The sequence below is a fragment of the Cryptomeria japonica genome, chromosome 10 (genome assembly GCF_030272615.1).
Source record: "Cryptomeria japonica chromosome 10, Sugi_1.0, whole genome shotgun sequence".
NCBI lineage: Eukaryota > Viridiplantae > Streptophyta > Pinopsida > Cupressales > Cupressaceae > Cryptomeria > Cryptomeria japonica.
The window spans coordinates 132731234-132750378 of record NC_081414.1 but is presented as its reverse complement, the minus strand read 5'-3'; the positions used below and the strand labels follow the sequence as shown (position 1 = coordinate 132750378).

General features: G+C 33.8%; 1 protein-coding gene and 1 long non-coding RNA gene across 2 annotated transcripts in view; both read right to left on the bottom strand.

Moving 5' to 3' along the window:
- Positions 1–10156: 10156 nt before the first annotated feature.
- The window catches only part of LOC131030894 (uncharacterized), a 34157-nt gene continuing 25168 nt past the window's right edge, over positions 10157–19145 (bottom strand). Inside the window, exons 21-25 of the mRNA XM_059212265.1 lie at positions 11389–11573; positions 11059–11197; positions 10920–10979; positions 10378–10482; positions 10157–10270 (exon numbers count right to left, since the gene is read on the bottom strand). Coding sequence (XP_059068248.1) covers positions 10157–10270; positions 10378–10482; positions 10920–10979; positions 11059–11197; positions 11389–11573 — 603 coding nt within the window. The remainder of the gene's footprint in view (positions 10271–10377; positions 10483–10919; positions 10980–11058; positions 11198–11388; positions 11574–19145) is intronic.
- Positions 12462–13368, bottom strand: LOC131030871 (uncharacterized). The gene is made up of 3 exons (XR_009102953.1): positions 13334–13368; positions 12650–12746; positions 12462–12528 (listed from the first exon to the last, which is right to left on the bottom strand). It is a non-coding gene; the product is annotated as an uncharacterized LOC131030871 (long non-coding RNA).

Here is a 19145-nt window from a genome sequence, read left to right as displayed (position 1 = left end):
ACAACATACAACATCTATACCTTCGCACATAAGGATACAAACATCCTTACAACAAGGTATTAGTACTTGTTTTATATTACAGACATTTACATTTACAACACTTGCTCATTTCTTGGTTAATTCCAAAACCGGGGTTTGACCTAAAGGCAAACCCCTAATCCCTAACCCCCCAATCATCTTCACTTTACTGTGTGTAGGTTGCAGGTACGCGGCTGAAATTGAAGATCTGGAATCCTTGTGCAGAGACGAACAGATCCCCCTTCGTTTCGCGGATTTTTCGGAGGACCGTGGCGCTCAGGTGCCATCGTCCCGACAACTTTTGCTCAAATTTGCAAGACAGCGCCGTATCGACATTTTACTACTAATTCCAGGTCCGCAGCTTCATACTGTATCCCTATCTCAATTTATAAGCGAATCTTTGTCACTTTCTATGCATTCCTAGCTTAATTCTTCTATGCACATTCTTTACAAAAGAGGGTAGCCTTGCTTTCTTAACCCTTGAAACACATTTAGCATCCAATCTTGCATTGCGTGGGATTGGATCTTGTGGGTTTCAACCCCTCTTTTGAATGTAAAGTCTCTCCCCTAAGTGAAAACCATCAACCCTAGTGAATCTCCCTTCTCTCTCCTTGGAGTTGGAAGAGGGGAGAGCAACTAGGGTTCGATCGCGATTTTTCGCTTTACAGTAATTATTACAATCAAGAGCTTCAACTATTTATATACGATCTCTGCTTCTTTTATCTTCAATTAGCCTTTGCCATTTGGTAGATAAATCGTCGGAGCTGTATTTAAATTCTTCCTCTAGTTTAGGTTTATAGGCTCAGGTGTTTAATTTGCTAATCTTTTTTCTCAAGATGGACACTCCCATCCGCTTGAGAAGCACTTCTGCAGAGGACCAATGGCCTTTCTAGGCTCCGTTAGAGACCCAATCCTCCAATCAGTCTGCAAGGAGGTTGGGTCATTCACCAATGAGGCTTCGTGGATGGTGCTAGGCAGAGAGTTTCTGCGAAACGAAAATAGGTATCGTGTTAACACAGACATTACATCCTATTTCTTAGTGTCTCTTCTAGACCACAGAGGAGACAAGGTGGATATGGTGATGCTGTTGAGGAAGGTTTTTAGGTAAGACTCCCTTGGAGATGACATTACTGTTGTCGTCCTTGCACAAGTAGGGGTGGGGATACCTTGGGCTAGTGAATTATCCAAGCTTCTCATCCCTGACCAAATAGTGCCAGTGGCCAGGCAACCATTTCTTCTAATCCTGAATGTGGAGTAGTTGACGCATCATAGGAAATGAGCGCAGATTGGCAGGGACTTCCTCCAGAAATGGTTGCTCCTGGACGATTTTCCAAACTACAATCGGCTTGAAGAATTCTCTCAGCTTATGTTGTCTAAATAATTCTACATGGAAGGAGGGTCGGCTTCTTAGTGCAAAGTTGTAAACCATCCACTACATGTGACCTAGCCCCACCCCCTGGGCCCCTAGTAGTTTTTTTTTTCCTATGTCCTTGAAACCTAACAAGCTCAGTGGCTCACTCAGTTTGGCTTTTATGTTTTTGAGGGTCTCAGACTTGAGATGAAAAAATTGTAAATTTCCAAAGCATAAATATTAATGATAATTTTTCAAATTCTAGTTTGTTTCAGTTTGCCTCTTACAGTCTTATGGATATAAAAATACTTTCTATAATTCTATTTCATTTTTATTAATTAATTTCTTTCAAATGCTTTTTGTATATGAGCTGCGTTATTTCAATTATTTGTTAAACAATGAAAATAAATTTAATACTATGATCTTTTTTATGTAATGCTATAAAAAAAATCCAATTCGTTCCATTAATTATTTGTACATTGATTTTGGTTGATTATAATTTTATAAATATATAGTCATTCAAAACATAAAATTTCAAAATTTTCAAGATACAAAAGTTTATCGGTAAAGGTATTTTCATTCTATTAATTTAAAAGTTTCAAGATAAAAAATTTGCAGTCATTCATGCATAAATGCAGACAGAGAGAAAACCATATTGCCCACAACTTATAGCATGCAGACAAAAAAACCAGTTCATTGCTGGATATCCATAACAAATGTTCCAGTAGTAATAAATCATTTGGAAGCAAATTAAAAAACACTAGCCGATACGATAGGCCACTCACTCACTATCTCCCTGGGTCACCTCCTCCTAGTCCCTTCCCTCCTTGGAGGTCGATGCTTTCCCTTTTTCTGCTTCAGCTTTCATTTTTGGAATGCAGTTTAGGCACCCGAAGTCAGGTTCGCCCTCCAAGATTGCCAGTAGCTGTATGGCCCTTCCTTCTTCAGCCCTATCTCTCAATTCCCTACCAACCTCCATCCTTGCCACCACATGCAAAGCCTTCAAGACTTCATCCACCTTGGTTAATTTCACAAAGAGTTTCATCGCTTCCCACCCCACTCGGGCTCGTCCTACTCCTCCCCTTCCTTAATTAGAATGCCAACTCCCAACACCACCCACTCCAAGATTGAATCTAGGTTAATCAAAAAATCCCCATCAATCAATTTGACCAATGTGAGTTTTACCTTTTCCACCTCCGGTTCGAATTCACAGGCCCACGCCAGAATCAGAGAGTAAACATCCATGTTAGTTCGATACCGGTGATTGATATGTGATACCTCCTCTGTAAGCATCAATCAAGCTATCACCCACAACTTCTCCTCCTTAAACCTAAACAGTCCTTGCATTCATTTATCAGATACTTTGCCCAAAAAGTGCACCAACTTCTTGTCTATTCCAGTGTGAAATTGGCCTCCATGGTCACCTGCAATTTCAAAAGAACTTCATGCAAAAAATGTCTTACAGAAGCTACGAACTACAGATTTGTTTTGCCTCAAAGAAAAAACTTGCACATAGATCAAAAGGTAATAAATTTTGCCTCCGTCGTATAGCCTGGGTAATGAATGTTTACGATAAGGCATTAATGCCATGAGATCAATAAAAAGATTTCATGCCATCCTCCCCTTCCTCCATTCGTGCGACCTGCCGCAGACAACTCCTTCTGCAACAATTAATCGCCACCTTGGCATTTGTACTTTCCAAATTTGCTCGCCTTAACAGGTTGACGACTACACATTTTTTTAAATTAATACACTTAATTTATGTTGAACTTATATATATATATATATATTTTAAAATTATATATCCTAAACATATTTTGAATGTTTTCTCTTTTTCATTAAACTTTGACCTTTCAAATTGTATATCAAAATTTATATTTTTATTTAGTAATTTGTTTTATTCTAGAAACTAAGTTTCATGTTTTATACTATTTTTGAATTTCAAATTTTTACAAATAATATTAACATTATATTTAATAGTTATCTCAAACTATAGTCTATTGCACATATTTAAAATTTAAATGTCTCTTATTATGGGACCGGCGACATCTGACAACACTCAAGTTCTTGACAGGTATCATCGTCCGTCGAATGAGCAAAGATCAACGGCATAGGGTGGATTTCGGCCCAAATGTGGGTAGTGAACACATTGGTGAGAAATTCGCTCAGAATTGAACATTTTCAATTTAATTAAATATAATTAAGTCTATAGTCTATAGACTATAAATCTCTTTTTCGAGTGGAAGTTTAAAATGATTAAATAGACTTAAAAAACAGACCCGAAAAGTGAGTCGTGACACGAGTATGCTGACATGCCAGAAAAATGGCAGAAGTCATGGGACCCACTACATCTGTAAACAGGTACCATCATTTGTTGGATGAACAAAGATCAACGACATAGGGTGGATTTCGGCCCAAGTGTGGAAAGTGAACACATTGGTGAGAAATTCGCTTGGAATTGAACATTTTAAATTTAGTTAAATATAATTAAGTCTATAGTCTATAGACTATAACTCTCTTTTTCTAGTGAAAGTTTAAAATGATTAAATAGACTTTAAAAATAGACCCGAAAAGTGACACGAGTATGGTGACGCGCCAAAAAAATGGCCGAAGTCGTGGGACCCACTACATCTATAAACAGGTACCATCGTCTGTTGGATGAACAAAGATCAATGGCTTAGGGTGGATTTCGGCCCAAATGTGGAAAAAGAACACATTAGTGAGAACTTCACCCGGAATTGTTATTGAACATTTTATATTTAATTAAATATAATTAAGTCTATAAAGCTCTTTTTCGAGTGGAAGTTTAAAATGATTAAATAGACTCGAAAAGTGACACGAGTATGGTGACGTGCTCGAAAATTGGCAAAAGTCATGGGACCCACGACAACTGACAACAGGTACCATCGTCCATTGGATGAGCAAAGATCAACGACTTAGGGTGGATTTCGGCCCGAATGTGGGAAGTGAACACATTTGTAAGAACTTTGTCCACAATTGAAATATTTTAAATTTAATTAAATATAATTAAGTCTATAAATCTCTTTTTGGCGGAAGTTTAAAATTATTAAACAGACTTAAAAAACAGACCCGTAAAGTCACAACATCGACGGCAAGTGCAGAATTTGAGAGCATCAACGAGGATGCAGAGTTTAGCAAATTGTGGGATATGGAGCATGGCGGGACTGAAGGTGATGATGATGAGCATGAGGTTGCCATTAAGCCCCCTCCAACAACTACTACAGTCCCAAAAATATCAGGTGGAGTCAGTGAGTCCATGAAAGAAAAATATAGCAAAGGGGCAAACCTTGTGGAAAAAATGGGTTTTGAAGGTGGTGGTCTAGGTGCCAGAGGAGATGGCATTTGGTATCTGTATATGGTGAAAATGGATAAAAATAATAACGATATTGAAAGGCTAAATGAATTCAACCACAAAACCCTAGCCTAACAACAACAAAGATCCACCATAACATATGAAGATTACCTAAGACAATGCAAATCAAATGAAATCACAAAGATTATACCATCACATGTCCAATAGGGTTTGGATCTCCATTCTTCTTATCTCCATTGATCTTGTTTGATATATTTGCTCTCAGATTTTATGTGCACAAGAGCTCAACAAAGAACAGAATGTGCTTGCAAGTAGGATCATAGTGTAGTCAAGTGCATTAAATTCATTAGGGTTTGATAATGAAGAAAGTATCCTCTTATATAGAAGACACTGTATGAAATGGAGGAATAAGATTGAGAGGTGTAAAAGGAGGTCGGCTATGATTAGAGGGTAGGTAAAAGAAATAATAAAATAATGAAAGGGGTAGGTAGTGTATGAATTAAGAGATGAATGACATGTGTCATGGGTAGAAAAGGCTAATGAATTAATTAAATAAATAAAGATTTATTTAATTAATAGAAGAAGTGGGATCAATTAAATAAATATAATATTTATTTAATTTAGGAAAAGGATAATTTAAATAAATAAATGTATTTATTTAAATGAGAAATAAAGCTAGAAGAGGATAAATGAATTAATTAAATAAATAAAGATTTATTTAATTAATGGAATAATTAAGCTAAGATAATTAAATAAATAAAATATTTATTTAATTAGACTGGACAAATTGTTGAGGAAAAAGCCAGTTTTCAAAAATTGTACAAAAGTTATGAGTCTGCTGCTGCAGAAATGAGAAAGTTATAGGACCTATTGGATCATGGGAAGGAAAAAGAAAAACATTTGCAAGAGGAAGTAGAGGAAGAAAGAAAAAAATATGCACAAATGAAAGAAGACCTGCACAATGCAAATGATAAAATAAAAACTTTGGAGGATAGATTGAAAGATAATATGAAAAATACAACAAAGTATATAAAAGATTACATTTGGCGGCAAATAATGCTGAGTAGTGAGAAGTTGTGTGAATGGTTTCAATTGACTGAAAGTATGAGACAATTTTTTATAAAAAACAAAGGGCACTATGAGAAGAGCACACATGTTTATTCAAAAGAGGAAATGGCAAAATAGATTTTGAAAGTAGTCTACAGTTCCAATGACAGCTACTTGGCATCCAAGGGAATTAAGAGCCACATTGATGCCACAGTTAAGACATCATCTATCATTCAAAAATGCTAGAAGCTAAGGGAAACATCAAAAGTTATGGACAGTTGTGGAAAAAAGATAGTGAAGCTGCAAGAAATGAAAAATAATTTGATTAAACTTGGCTTGCCTAAGCCTGTTGAAACATCAAATAAATTCATTGGACAAGAAGCTTACAAAAAAATCATGGAGATAAAAATGAAGTCTAATTTAGACTTGCTTCCAAAGGACACAACTCCATAGTTTATAGAATATTGACCTTCCATCAGACGAAGAGTGGAGCAACCTACAAAAAATGACAAAGAATTCTTAAGAATCATAGTATGTATTGTACAATTTTCTTCTTTTATTCTTAATTTCAAGGTTTTTTGTTTTTTCTATTTGCTATTTTTCTAATCCAGCCTATGAATCTATGATGCACTGGCTAATGCTATTTTGCTAATCTAGCCAGTAAATTTTTACTCTCAAATTCCCCCTTACTTTAACATTTATGTATTTCTCTATTTCTGATTAGTAGGTTTTAGGCACTACTATTATCTATGTTTAATTTGTCATGGCGTGAATTAATATTTAATTTTGAACTTTGTTTTTTGAATAGGAGACATCAAACATGTAGCAGATGTTAAATTGCTAATACGGCCTGTGATGGCCATATAAATATGTTCTGAGTTTGTGATTTTGATGTTCAGTGTTCACATGTTGCAAACTTGCAATTCGACCTGAAGCTGTTGTTGCTCCCTTGTTTCTATAAAACGGAATTCAGGGTCATTTGCAATTTTGCAAAGGGTTCTACTTCAGAAACTTTGTATTCACTTTTGCATGGACATTGGAGAATCACACAGGAGTTGTTATTCCTCTCTTGTTTTTATAAAAGGGAATTCAAGGTCATTTGCAAAGGGTTCTGAAAAAATTGGTTAAACCAAGCCCCCTCGACTACTTCAGGCTACACACCGAACTTGGCAATTGGTGCTCTTCCCATAAGGTTATTTTAGATAAGTGTAAATTTTAATGATTAATTTTTAAATTAAATTAATTGAGTTAATGGAGACAAATTGAGTTCAAGTTAACAAGAAATAATGAAATGATTAAGATGGATTAGGAATGACTTGGAATTGGCATAATAATGACTTTGAGTGTTAAGATGTCATAGAGACATAGAAACTAAAATTTGGAATTGAATTGTGATTTGAGGTATGTGACAGATAGAGATTGTGAGATCTCGGATGTTAGGATGAGATTGTGCATATGATATGGAATAAATAGAACAATTGTGTCTTGGGTGGCACAATTTTGTGTAATTTGAAATTTCAATTTCAAAACTTGTTTAGCAATTGATTTAGGGTGAATCCATAATAGTGAGGCTCACTTGTGGGACATCACAGTTTTGAACTCAAATGAAGGTGAAAAGTAAAAACATCTTCATTCAAAGATACATCAAAAAGTACCTTCGTTTGAAGGTTTAAAACATTAAAAAAAACCTTCACCTCTAGTGATATGGATTCATCATTTGATGATGGATAGGTATCTTCATGTGATTTGGAGATGGTGACATCTTGGTCTGCCATGAGGGACTCTTGAGTATTTAGTGAGTTGTTGGTTAAGCTATGTATTTCAAAGGATATGACCTTCCTTTGAGGACATGTTAGATCATTTTGTCATTCTTATGTTCGTTATTACATGATTAGAACTTTGATAATGGTCTTATTCTTTCTCTTTGGTTTTGCATATTAATCATTTGCTTGGAGCTTCATGATTTTGTAGGGTTGCATTTGAAATTAGCACAGATCGATTGATTGGTATTCATGGATATGAGAGTGACTTGGGTGAGGAATAATCATCAAATAGAATAGCTTGAAGTTTTTCTTAACGGCTCAATCGATAGGATAAATGATTGAATGAGAGACTTCATTTATCGCTCATTCAATCATTTATCTTACCATAGATACCATGCATTAACATGAGAAAATGATGCCCCTATTACCCAAGTCAAAATGGGAGGTGTATTAAAAATAGCTCCATGGTTTGGGGTTTTTCCCAAACTTGATCAACCCTCTCTCTTTAGTCTAATTCAACTTGAGGTTGAAATTTGTATCAATTGGTTATGGACTCCCTATTCCAATTTATGTTTGTTTTGTTTGAGTTTCCAAATCAATTTCAATCTTGGAGAATATTTAATGCCATTGCCATTATTGTCTATCTCTAATATCATCATAGATAGGGCTAAGAAAGAGACATTAAGAATACATGGGTAGAAGATAATGAATCTCTTAGACATAGCTTGTCCTACTCATTATGAGATAATTACCTAGAACATAAAACCTAAGACCCACTCAAAAATAATTTTATCATTGATTTGTGATGATAAAATTCTAGGAGCATGCTCTACTAAAAAGAAGTGTCTTGTCATATCATATGCAAATGATGGTACTATGGTCTACCTATCTCAAGAGTTCAATATAAGAATTGATATATTAAAAGAAATGCATGGGCTTCTATTGTTATATTTTGCTTAAGGTATGGTTCTTTTGGTTCCCATTATTAAATTGGTCTAGGATATTAATACCACAAACTACAATCTTTGGAGAGGTAAAACCATAAATCATCTTGATTATGTTTGTCCAATTATAATGACTCAAATTTTTAGTGGGCTATGGAAAATTATCAATGTTTGTATAGGTTGTGTTGTTACTTGATATACCCTTTTTGGTGATTACATGTAGTATGAAATGCTTTTCTCATTTTCACAATTGACTTTGGAATGAGATAAGGATGAACCCATAATGTAGTATGGGATGCACTTGTTTTCTTTTTAATGTTCTCATCTTATTATAAGGGCTTAGGATTTAGTTAAATGGGTTATGAGATGACACTTACAACAAAGACAAATCTGTTTTTTGTCCAAAAGATCACTATGTGTGCATGTGGTGTATGCATGAACTAGTCACTATGTGTATGTGTGATCTATGTTCGAGCTTATCATTGCATGTGCACGTAATTCACATATGCAATGGACATTATTGGGATTTATACTCCTACTTGTTATTGACTTGGTATATACGAATGTCTATCTAGGATACATGACATCATAGTATTATATATGGATTGAATTGGAAGCATAAGCTCAATTAATGATTGTGATTTAAAAGACAAGATAATGATCTTATTCTAGTTTTTCTATTTTATCCCATGAACTACAAGCATCTAATTTTCATAAAATGGAACATAGATAAGATCACACAAATGTGCGCTTAAGAAATAGATATAGGTCTAATGGTTGATATTGATATGTGAACTTACCCTATTTAGTTCAGATTGTATGATTGTAGCACAAAGTTCTTTTTATAGCAATTATTTGCAATATCATATTTATTTGATCATAATGTAATCTTCACACAAATATTTATAGTCAATTGTAAAATGGCCCATGGTAAAAGAAAAAGGTTTAATTGTATCTCAAAAGTATTTGATTATAATGTACCACTTCAAAGTGTAATTATATTTCTCTATAAAATCTCAAAAGAATTTAAGTCTAATAAAAAGCAAGCTCACACATACAAATTATATTTTTTGTTCATTATTGTTAGAAGTACTCAACAAATGATTGCCAACAGGTGCAACTATTGCTTTGGAAAATATCTACTCACCCAAATTTAAAAACTCATTTCTACAAATATGATATATTTTGGTTTCTTTGAGTCAATATCTCTAATAGATATTTTAAATATACTGGCTTTCTATAAGTTACATGCAGAATATCCCATCACAAAATTTATATTCAATATTATATAACTAAAAGAAAAAAAAAATTATATATATCAAACTATGAAAACATAAAAATTAAAATAAAAAATTATTATATCAAGCTACACAAAATAATTTATTTTTTACATCCATAGATGAATAGATATGAAATTATGTCCAAAGCTATGCATATTGGTATATAAATATTGCACTTGGAATTCAATTTAAATACTCGAAAATAAGTAAATATATAATACATTTTATATTAACAGTGATACATTTTACAATGAGAGGCTCTGCCAATAATGTAACAGGCATGGAAAAAATTGTGTGATATGAGATTAAAATCTCAAGATTGTTACAAGTGATATTTCCACAACAAATTAAATGTGCTTCATATCCTCCCCCAACATACAGAGTTCTACATGTACAATGGATTGAAGGTTGTACATATTCTATATAAAATAATTCAGTTCACTCTTTTGTCTTGAGCCTCCTTCACCGTAAAGCTCATTCCATCGATGTAGCTCAGTCATACTTGTTGAGTCTGAAGAAACACTAGCACATACCTGCAAAAAACTGAGCCTGTAAGGATGTTTTTTTTATGATGGGGGCATGATTTCAATAATTAATCTGGTTTTTTCAACAAAAATCTCTCTCCTCTTTGAAACCTTACCTGTTTATGGGCATATCGCATGTCATCCATATTTAAAGGACGAACATCAGCACTTCCGCTCAAATATGGCAACTCCTTCCCCTCTGCTATTGCTAGTGATTTTTCATGATAAATTTTTCAATGGTGATAAAATAATAAAATATGTGAAAAAACAAAATAATGACATGGGATTCTAACCACTAAACTAACAGGAAAAAAATCGCATTTCATTATATAATCAAACACGCTAATTTGAATGCAACAATTCACCATATGCGTAATGCACTCTCCTCTAGACTAGATCAAATCAAAGGGAAATGTTGAACACAAAGAAAAGTTACGCTTTAGATAATCTAGCTGCTAAATTTTTAGATCTTAATTTTCTCAAACATTCTGTTTCTATATTGGCAGAATGATGATGGCATGAAGTTTGAACCCACTATCCTTGTTTACAATTTGTAACAATATAGATGATAACCTCACAAGTGTAATATGCAAAACAACAAACAAGCATAACCTCTATCCCTTAATAATAATTCATCCATCCAGCAAAAGATAAATACCTTCTTTTCTTTTTCCAAAACTTCCCGGATTGGGCAGAATGTAGCTGTAATACATAAGTTCTACAACACAACCCATTGACATTACAAGACCAGTAAAATTTGAACATATGCTTAAAAAAATAAGCTAAAACGAACTCACCTTAATGTCAGATGCAGAAAATCCCTCAGTCATATTGGCAATTGCATCGAAATCAAAATCTGGGGTCAACTCTTCTTTGGCAAGCATAACCTGCAAGATTTTAGCTCTGTTTGATGCATCTGGCAAGTTTACAAATAACCTGTCCAGTAATGTAAAATTTGAAATTACTATTAAGGTCCACAAATATTCAGAAAGGATAATAGGACTAAAAATATATATTGAAATTGAAAATGAAAATAACATTAGTTGCGAAAAAATATGTAGCATGAGTATTTCTACCAAAAGAATATGTTATACTATAAAGAATATTAGAGAAAATCAAATGCTCACCTCCTTGGCATTCTTCGAATGACAGCATCATCAAGACCAAAAGGCCTATTAGTGGCGGCAAGAACTAATACTCTCTCTTTTTCTTTAGTGTGCAATCCATCCCAGTTTGTCATAAACTCATTCTTCATACTACGCGAAGCCTCATGCTCTCCAGAATTGTCCCTTCTTCCCAACAGACTATCAACCTACCAGGGGATCTGTACTAAGAACTTCTAATGCAAACTGAAAATTTTGAATGGAAGAGTAGACAAAAAATAGTTTCAGCTCTCCTCATCAATAAAGATCACACATGGGGATATTTTACTTGCTAAGGAGAAAATAGCTCTAATTGACTTCTCATTCTCCCCAAACATCTACAACGATAAAGTAATGATCTACATCAACTAAAATTCAAAATACCCACAGTTAAAAATAAATCAACTGTTATTGATCATATTAAACTATACCATTGATGTAATGCTTGGCATCGAAATATTTAGAAAATTTGCGCCAACTTCAGTTGCAACAGCTTTAGCAAGCATTGTTTTTCCGGTTCCTGGAGGACCAAAGAGCAGGACACCTTTATAGGGCTACAACAAAACATGACATCAATTTTTGAATCGTGCTAAAAGTTATAGCATTAGTTAAGACTGACATCCCATAAGATGAGCAAAATTAGCTGTAATCTTGACACTTGATACATATTTTAAAAACGTAAGGATTCTTTCATCGAATTTAGTAAATAAATTTAGTTTTTAAAATTGTGTAATGTGGTTCATCACATTTTTTAACTTGATAGAAGGAGAATTGAAGCCAACCTTTGTTAGTTGTCCTTTACAAAAAAAGCTCAGGCCTTTCTAATGGAAGCATGACTAGCTCTTTATGTGTATCCTTCACATTTTCCAAAGCTCCAACATCCTCAAAGGTCACCCCAATTTCACTTGGTGGAATTACATTGTCAAGAAGCTTCTTTTCATTGTGAATCTCTGTAGCAACATTATGAAAAAGTACATTGCATTTTATATTACAATATTGTAAAGTATATCACTATTTTATAATAGAAGCATAGCATTGCACTCAAATTTAAACTTCACCTTATGTGTCTTCTTTGAGCTCTCATTCTTTTTATTTTCTTCCAGTATGCTCAACCCATGCCCAACACTAAAATAACATGATGATATCAAGAAACTTTGGTAATAATTCCTTACATTGTAATTTGTATTATCAATGAAAATTACCTTCCTCTATTCAATATTGGTGAGAACAAAGACAATAAGTTTACCTTTCACTAGAGATAATTAGTTTTCCATCCTTAGTAATGGGCTCAAATTCATTCATAAGATGGTGGCTCAAAGCCCATCCAACAATATTCTCTGCACCTGAAAAGACAAATTAATATTATTATTCATATGATTATGAATCTGTGAGTCACATTTGAATGTTGCAAAATTTAAGAAAGATAAAACATTTGCTTAGGTGTTTGAATGCGATTTGTATACTTTCCATGTTCAATAGTTGGTATGGGGTTCATCACTAAAAACTTAAGTTGTTAATTTGGAGTTTTTAAATTTTGAATCATATTTTGAAAAACTCATATTTAACTTTTTCATGATTTATGCAATATGTAAAATTTATGGGCTTTAGACCTACAGCCTGAATTGCATCTACAAACAGTACAAGTGCTTATGATTGTTAGTGAGAGATTAGCAAACATAGATTTGCAAACACCTGTGCAAGCACTACATCGAAAATATGCTTATGGAATTTGTATCATGGTAAGACTGACAAGAAGTCAAATGCTTCATCTATTCAATAAATAACTTTTACCATCACAGGAATAAAATTTATGACAACATGTAACTATGATCATAGATACCATATTAAATACGAAATAAACATTGATCAACGTATGTCATATGAATCAAAATAAGTAGAAAACCTTGAGAAACAAACATATCGAACTTACATTTGTTTGTAAGTTTTTGGTCCTTTATGCAAATTCACAATCCAGGTTATTAACAAACATTTGACTACACTGTTAATAATGAATGCCTCAACCTCAAATACCTTGTACATTGAAAAAGAAAGAGAAACGTACCTATTTGAAAAAGTAAAATAATCTACGCATACTTTCTATAAGATATTTCTAAAAGAAATCTAACAAAAATGTCAACCATGGCATCTAAAACAAAAGCTCACAGTTTTAATATGTTGTAGATTCTTCTTCACTTTAAGCATTTCAACATCTCGTTCTAACTGAAGTTTCCAATTAACAAGAAGGGCTTCATCTTGTATTTATTAAAGAAAACTATCAACCATAACTTTTAAAATATTTAAATAATATAACTGTCTAATATGTTTTAACACTTTTCAATACCTGAGGCATCTCCACCATCACTTTGTTTGGAAAAAGATCCGAAAGCTGCTTCTCTGGGTCCTCTTTAAATTTTCTCCCATACTGTAGCATTCAAAAATAAAATTACATACTCAATTATTAAATTAATTGAAGGCATATGTTTAATCAAACATGTCCTAAAGAAATTTGTTGCAACAAGTGAGTAATAAACAAAAAGAAACAGCCTAATCCTTTCAACGCGATTTTATGGAGAAATGAAATTAACTTTTAAAGACTGAAAGGTAAAATGTATTAATGACTGAAATTTAAAAACTCCCCAGTATAGGTTGTCCTTATTTTCATTTTTATGTAAAACACTTTTAAATTGGCAAATTAAAGCTCGTAGATCACTTGTCCTTATTTTCATTTGAAATTAGCACGGATCGATTGATTGGTGTTCATGGATATGAGAGAGACTTGGGTGAGGAATAATCATCAAATACAATAGCTTGAAGTTTTTCTTAATGGTTTAATCTATAGGATAAATGATTGAATGAGAGACTTCATTTATCGCTCATTCAATCATTTATCTTACCATAGCTACCATGCATTAACATGAGAAAATGATACCCCTATTACCCAAGTCAAAAGGGGAGGTGTATTAAAAATAGCTCGATGGTTTGGGGTTTTTCCCAAACTTGATCAACCCTCTCTCTTTAGTCTAGTTCAACTTGAGGTTGAAATTTGTATCAATTGGTTATGGACTCCCTATTCCAATTTATGTTTGTTGTGTTTGGGTTTCCAAATCAATTTCAATCTTGGAGAATATTTAAAGTCATTGCCATTATTGTCTATCTCTAATATCATCATAGATAGGGCTAAGAAAGAGACATTAAGAATACATGGGTAGAAGATAATGAATCTCTTAGACATAGCTTGTCCTACTCATTATGAGGTGATTACCTAAAACATAAAACCTAAGACCCACTCAAAAATAAATTTATCATTGATTTGTCATGATAAAATTCTAGGAGCATGCTCTACTAAAAAGAAGTGTCTTGTCATATCATATGCAAATGATGGTACTATGGTCTACCTATCTCAAGATTTCAATATAAGAATTGATATATTAAAATAAATGCACAGACTTCTATTGTTATATTTTGCTTAAGGCATGGTTCTTTTGGTTCCCATTATTAAATTGGTCTAGGATATTAATACCACAAACTACAATCTTTGGAGAGGTAAAACCATAAATCATCTTGATTATGTTTGTCCAATTATAATGACTCAAATTTTTAGTGGGCTATGGAAAATTATCAATGTTTGTATAGGTTGTGTTGTTACTTGATATACCCTTTTTGGTGATTACATGTAGTATGAAATGCTTTTCTCATTTTCACAATTGACTTTGGAATGAGATAAGGATGAACCCATAATGTAGTATGGGATGCACTCGTTTTCATTTTCATGTTCTCATCTTATTATAAGGGCTTAGGTTTTAGTTAAATGGGTTATGAGATGACACTTACAACAAAGACAAATCTATTTTTTGTCCAAAAGATCACTATGTGTGCATGTGGTGTATGCATGAGCTAGTCACTATGTGTATGTGTGATCTATGTTTGAGCTTATCATTGCATGTACACGTAATTCACATATGCAATGGACATTATTGGGATTTATACTCCTACCAGGGATAACTTTAAGAAACCACCCCCTGGGCAACTGTGTAAAATCTTGGCGAATCGGACATTATTTTTGGGGGGGATTTTTCATAATTTATGCTGAAATTTTTTTTTTAAATAGGGAAAATAATTATTTCTTATTGGCGATTTTTTTCTAGGGTACGAAAATTCCATAAATTTCTGGCGAATAATACCTTGTTCTATGCGAAAAATATTTATTGTGGGAGGCGAATATTTTCTGTTAAAAGGAACAAATATATAATTGTTTGAGCGAAAATTTTTACTCCGAAGGAAAATTATTTAAATGTATTGGTGATTTTTATCCACCGCTTGAAAATTATTCAATTTGTTTTAGCGAATATTTTGTTATTTATTGAAAAATATATAATTTATTGGTGATTTAATGAATTCATTGCCATTAATAGACAAGGTACATCACATCAAATCGGTACATCACATCACATAAATTCATAATACATTGAGTCCAAACTCTACATGGTGTATCAATAGCCGCGGCCTCTTTGACACGTGAAGGTTGACACATACCTAAAATCTATCAATGATTTTAAACCGTTTGATGATCGTAGATCAATGGCTGAAGTTTTATATTGGCCCAATTGTTTGAAGAGAACATAGCTCACCAGAAAGTGCCCGGAATGGAATTGGATTTAATAGATGCGTATCAAATGTCATTAATCACGAACGATAATTTTGTTCATTTAATAAATAGCTTTTCTGTAATTGCAATCCACTCTATCCCCATGAGTTCCAATGTGATACTTGCCAACTTGGTACTAGTTTATAGCTATTTCCTTTTTCGCAAAATAGTGCATTTATGGGAAAAATTTGCAGAGATAAGAAAGATTTTTAAATTTTAAAGCAATTAATACGGTTAAAGAAGTAATTATTACAATCAAGAGCTTCAACTATTTATATACGATCTCTGCTTCTTTCATCTTAAATTAGCCTTTGCCATTTGGTAGATAAATTGTCGGAGCTGTATTTAAATTCTTCCTCTAGTTTAGGTTTATAGGCTCAAGTTGTTTAATTTGCTAATCTATTTTCTCAAGATGGACACTCCCATCCGCTTGAGAAGCACTTCTGCAGAGGACCAGATGGCCTTTCTAGGCTCCGTTAGAGACCCAATCCTCCAATCAGTCTGCAAGGAGGTTGGGTCATTCACCAATGAGGCTTCGCGGATGGTGTTGGGCAGAGAGTTTCTGCGAAATGAAAATAGGTATCGTGTTAACACAGACATTACATCCCGTTTCTTAGTGTCTCTTCTAGACCTCAGAGGCGAAAAGGTGGATATGTTGATGCTGTTGAGGAAGGTTTTTAAGTAAGACTCCCTTGGAGATGACATTATTGTTGTCATCCTTGCCCTAGTAGGGGTGGGGATACCTTGGGCGAGTGAATTATCCAAGCTTCTCCTCCCTGACCAAACAGTGCTAGTGGCCAGGCAACCGTTTCTTCTAATCTTGAATGTGGAGCAGTTGACGCGTCACAGGAAATGAGCGCAGATTGGCAGGGACTTCCTCCAGAAATGGTTGCTCCTGGATGATTTTCCAAACTACAATCGGCTTGAAGAATTCTCTCAGCTTATGTTGTCTAAAGAATTCTACATGGAAGGAGGGTTGGCTTCTTAGTGCAAAGTTGTAAACCATCCACTACATGTGACCTAGCCCCGCCCCCTAGGCCTCTAGTAGTTTTTTTTTTCCTATGTCCTCGAAACCTAATAGGCTCAGTGGCTCACTCAATTTGGCTTTTAAGTTTTTGAGGGTCTCAAACTTGAGACGAAAAAATTGTAAATTTCCAAAGCATAAATATTAATGATAATTTTTCAAATTCTAGTTTGTTTCAGTTTGCCTCTTACAGTCTTATGGATATAAAAATGCTTTCTATAATTCTATTTCATTTTTATTAATTAATTTCTTTCAAATGCTTTTTGTATATGAGCTACGTTATTTCAATTATTTGTTAAACAATGGAAATAAATTTAATACTATGATCTTTTTTATGTAATGCTATAAAAAAAATCCAGTTCATTCCATTAATTATTTGTACATTGATTTTGGTTGATTATAATTTTATAAATATATAGTCATTCAAAATATTAAATTTCAAAATTTTCAAGATACAAAAGTTTATCGGTAAAAGTATTTTCATTCTATTAGTTTAAAAGTTCCAAGATACAAAATTTGCAGTCATTCATGCATAAACGCAGACAGAGAGAAAACCATATTGCCCACAGCTTATAGCATGCAGACAAAAAAACCAGTTCATTGTTGGATATCCATAACAAATGTTCCAGCAGTAATAAATCATTTGGAAGCAAATTAAAAAACATTGGCCGATACGATAGGCCACTCACTCACTATCCCCCTGGGTCGCCTCCTCCTAGTCCCTTCCCTCCTTGGAGGTCGATGCTTTCCCTTTTTCCACTTCAGCTTTCATTTTTGGAATGCAGTTCAGGCACTCGAAGTCAGGCTCACCCTCCAAGATTGCCAGTAGCTATATGGCCCTTCCTTCTTCAGCCCTATCTCTCAATTCCCTACCAACCTCCATCCTTGCCACCATATGCAAAGCCTTCAAGACTTCATCCACCTTGGTTAATTTCACAAAGAGTTTCATCGCTTCCCACCCCACTCGGGCACGTTCACGACACTGGTATTTGATTTTATCCTTTGGGCCAGGAATAAAAGCAAGCACCTCCTCCTACTCATCCCCTTCCTTAATTCGAATGCCAACTCCCGACACAACCCACTCCAAGATTGAATCCAGGTTAATCAAAAAATCACCATCAATCAATTTGACCAATGTGAGTTTTACCTTTTCCACCTCCGGTTCGAATTCACAGGCCCACGCCAGAATCAGAGAGTAAACATCCATGTTAGTTCGATACCGGTGATTGATATGTGATACCTCCTCTGCAAGCATCAGTCAAGCTATTGCCCACAACTTCTCCTCCTTAAACCTAAGCAGTCCTTGCATTCATTTATTAGATACTTTGCCCAAAAAGGGCACCAACTTCTTGTTTGTTCCAGTGTGAAATTGGCCTCCATGGTCACCTGCAATTTCAAAAGCACTTCATGAAAAAAATGTCTTACAAAAGCTATGAACTACAGATTTGTTTTTCCTCAAAGAAAAAACTTGCACACAGATCAAAAGGTAATAAATTTTGCCTTTGTCGTATAGGCTGGGTAATGAATGTGTACGATAAGGCATTAATGCCATGAGATCAATAAAAAGATTTCATGCCATCCTCCCCTTCCTCCGTTCGTGCGACCTGCCGCAGACAACTCCTTCTGCAACAATTAATCGCCACCTTGGCATTTGTACTTTCCAAATTTGCTCGCCTTAACAGGTTGACGATTACACATTTTTTTAAATTAATACACTAAATTTATGTTGAACTTATATATATATATATATATATATATATATATATATTTATATTTATATATTTTTTAAAATTATATATCGTAAACATATTTTGAATGTTTTTTTTTTTTCATTAAACTTTGACCTTTCAAATTGTATATCAAAATTTATATTTTTATTTAGTAATTTGTTTTATTCTAGAAACTAAGTTTCATGTTTTATACTATTTTTGAATTTCAAATTTTTACAAATAATATTGACATTATATTTAATAGTTATCTCAAACTATAGTCTATTGCACATCTTTAAAATTTAAATGTCTCTTATTATGGGACTGGTGACATTTGACAACACTCAAGTTCTCGACAGGTATC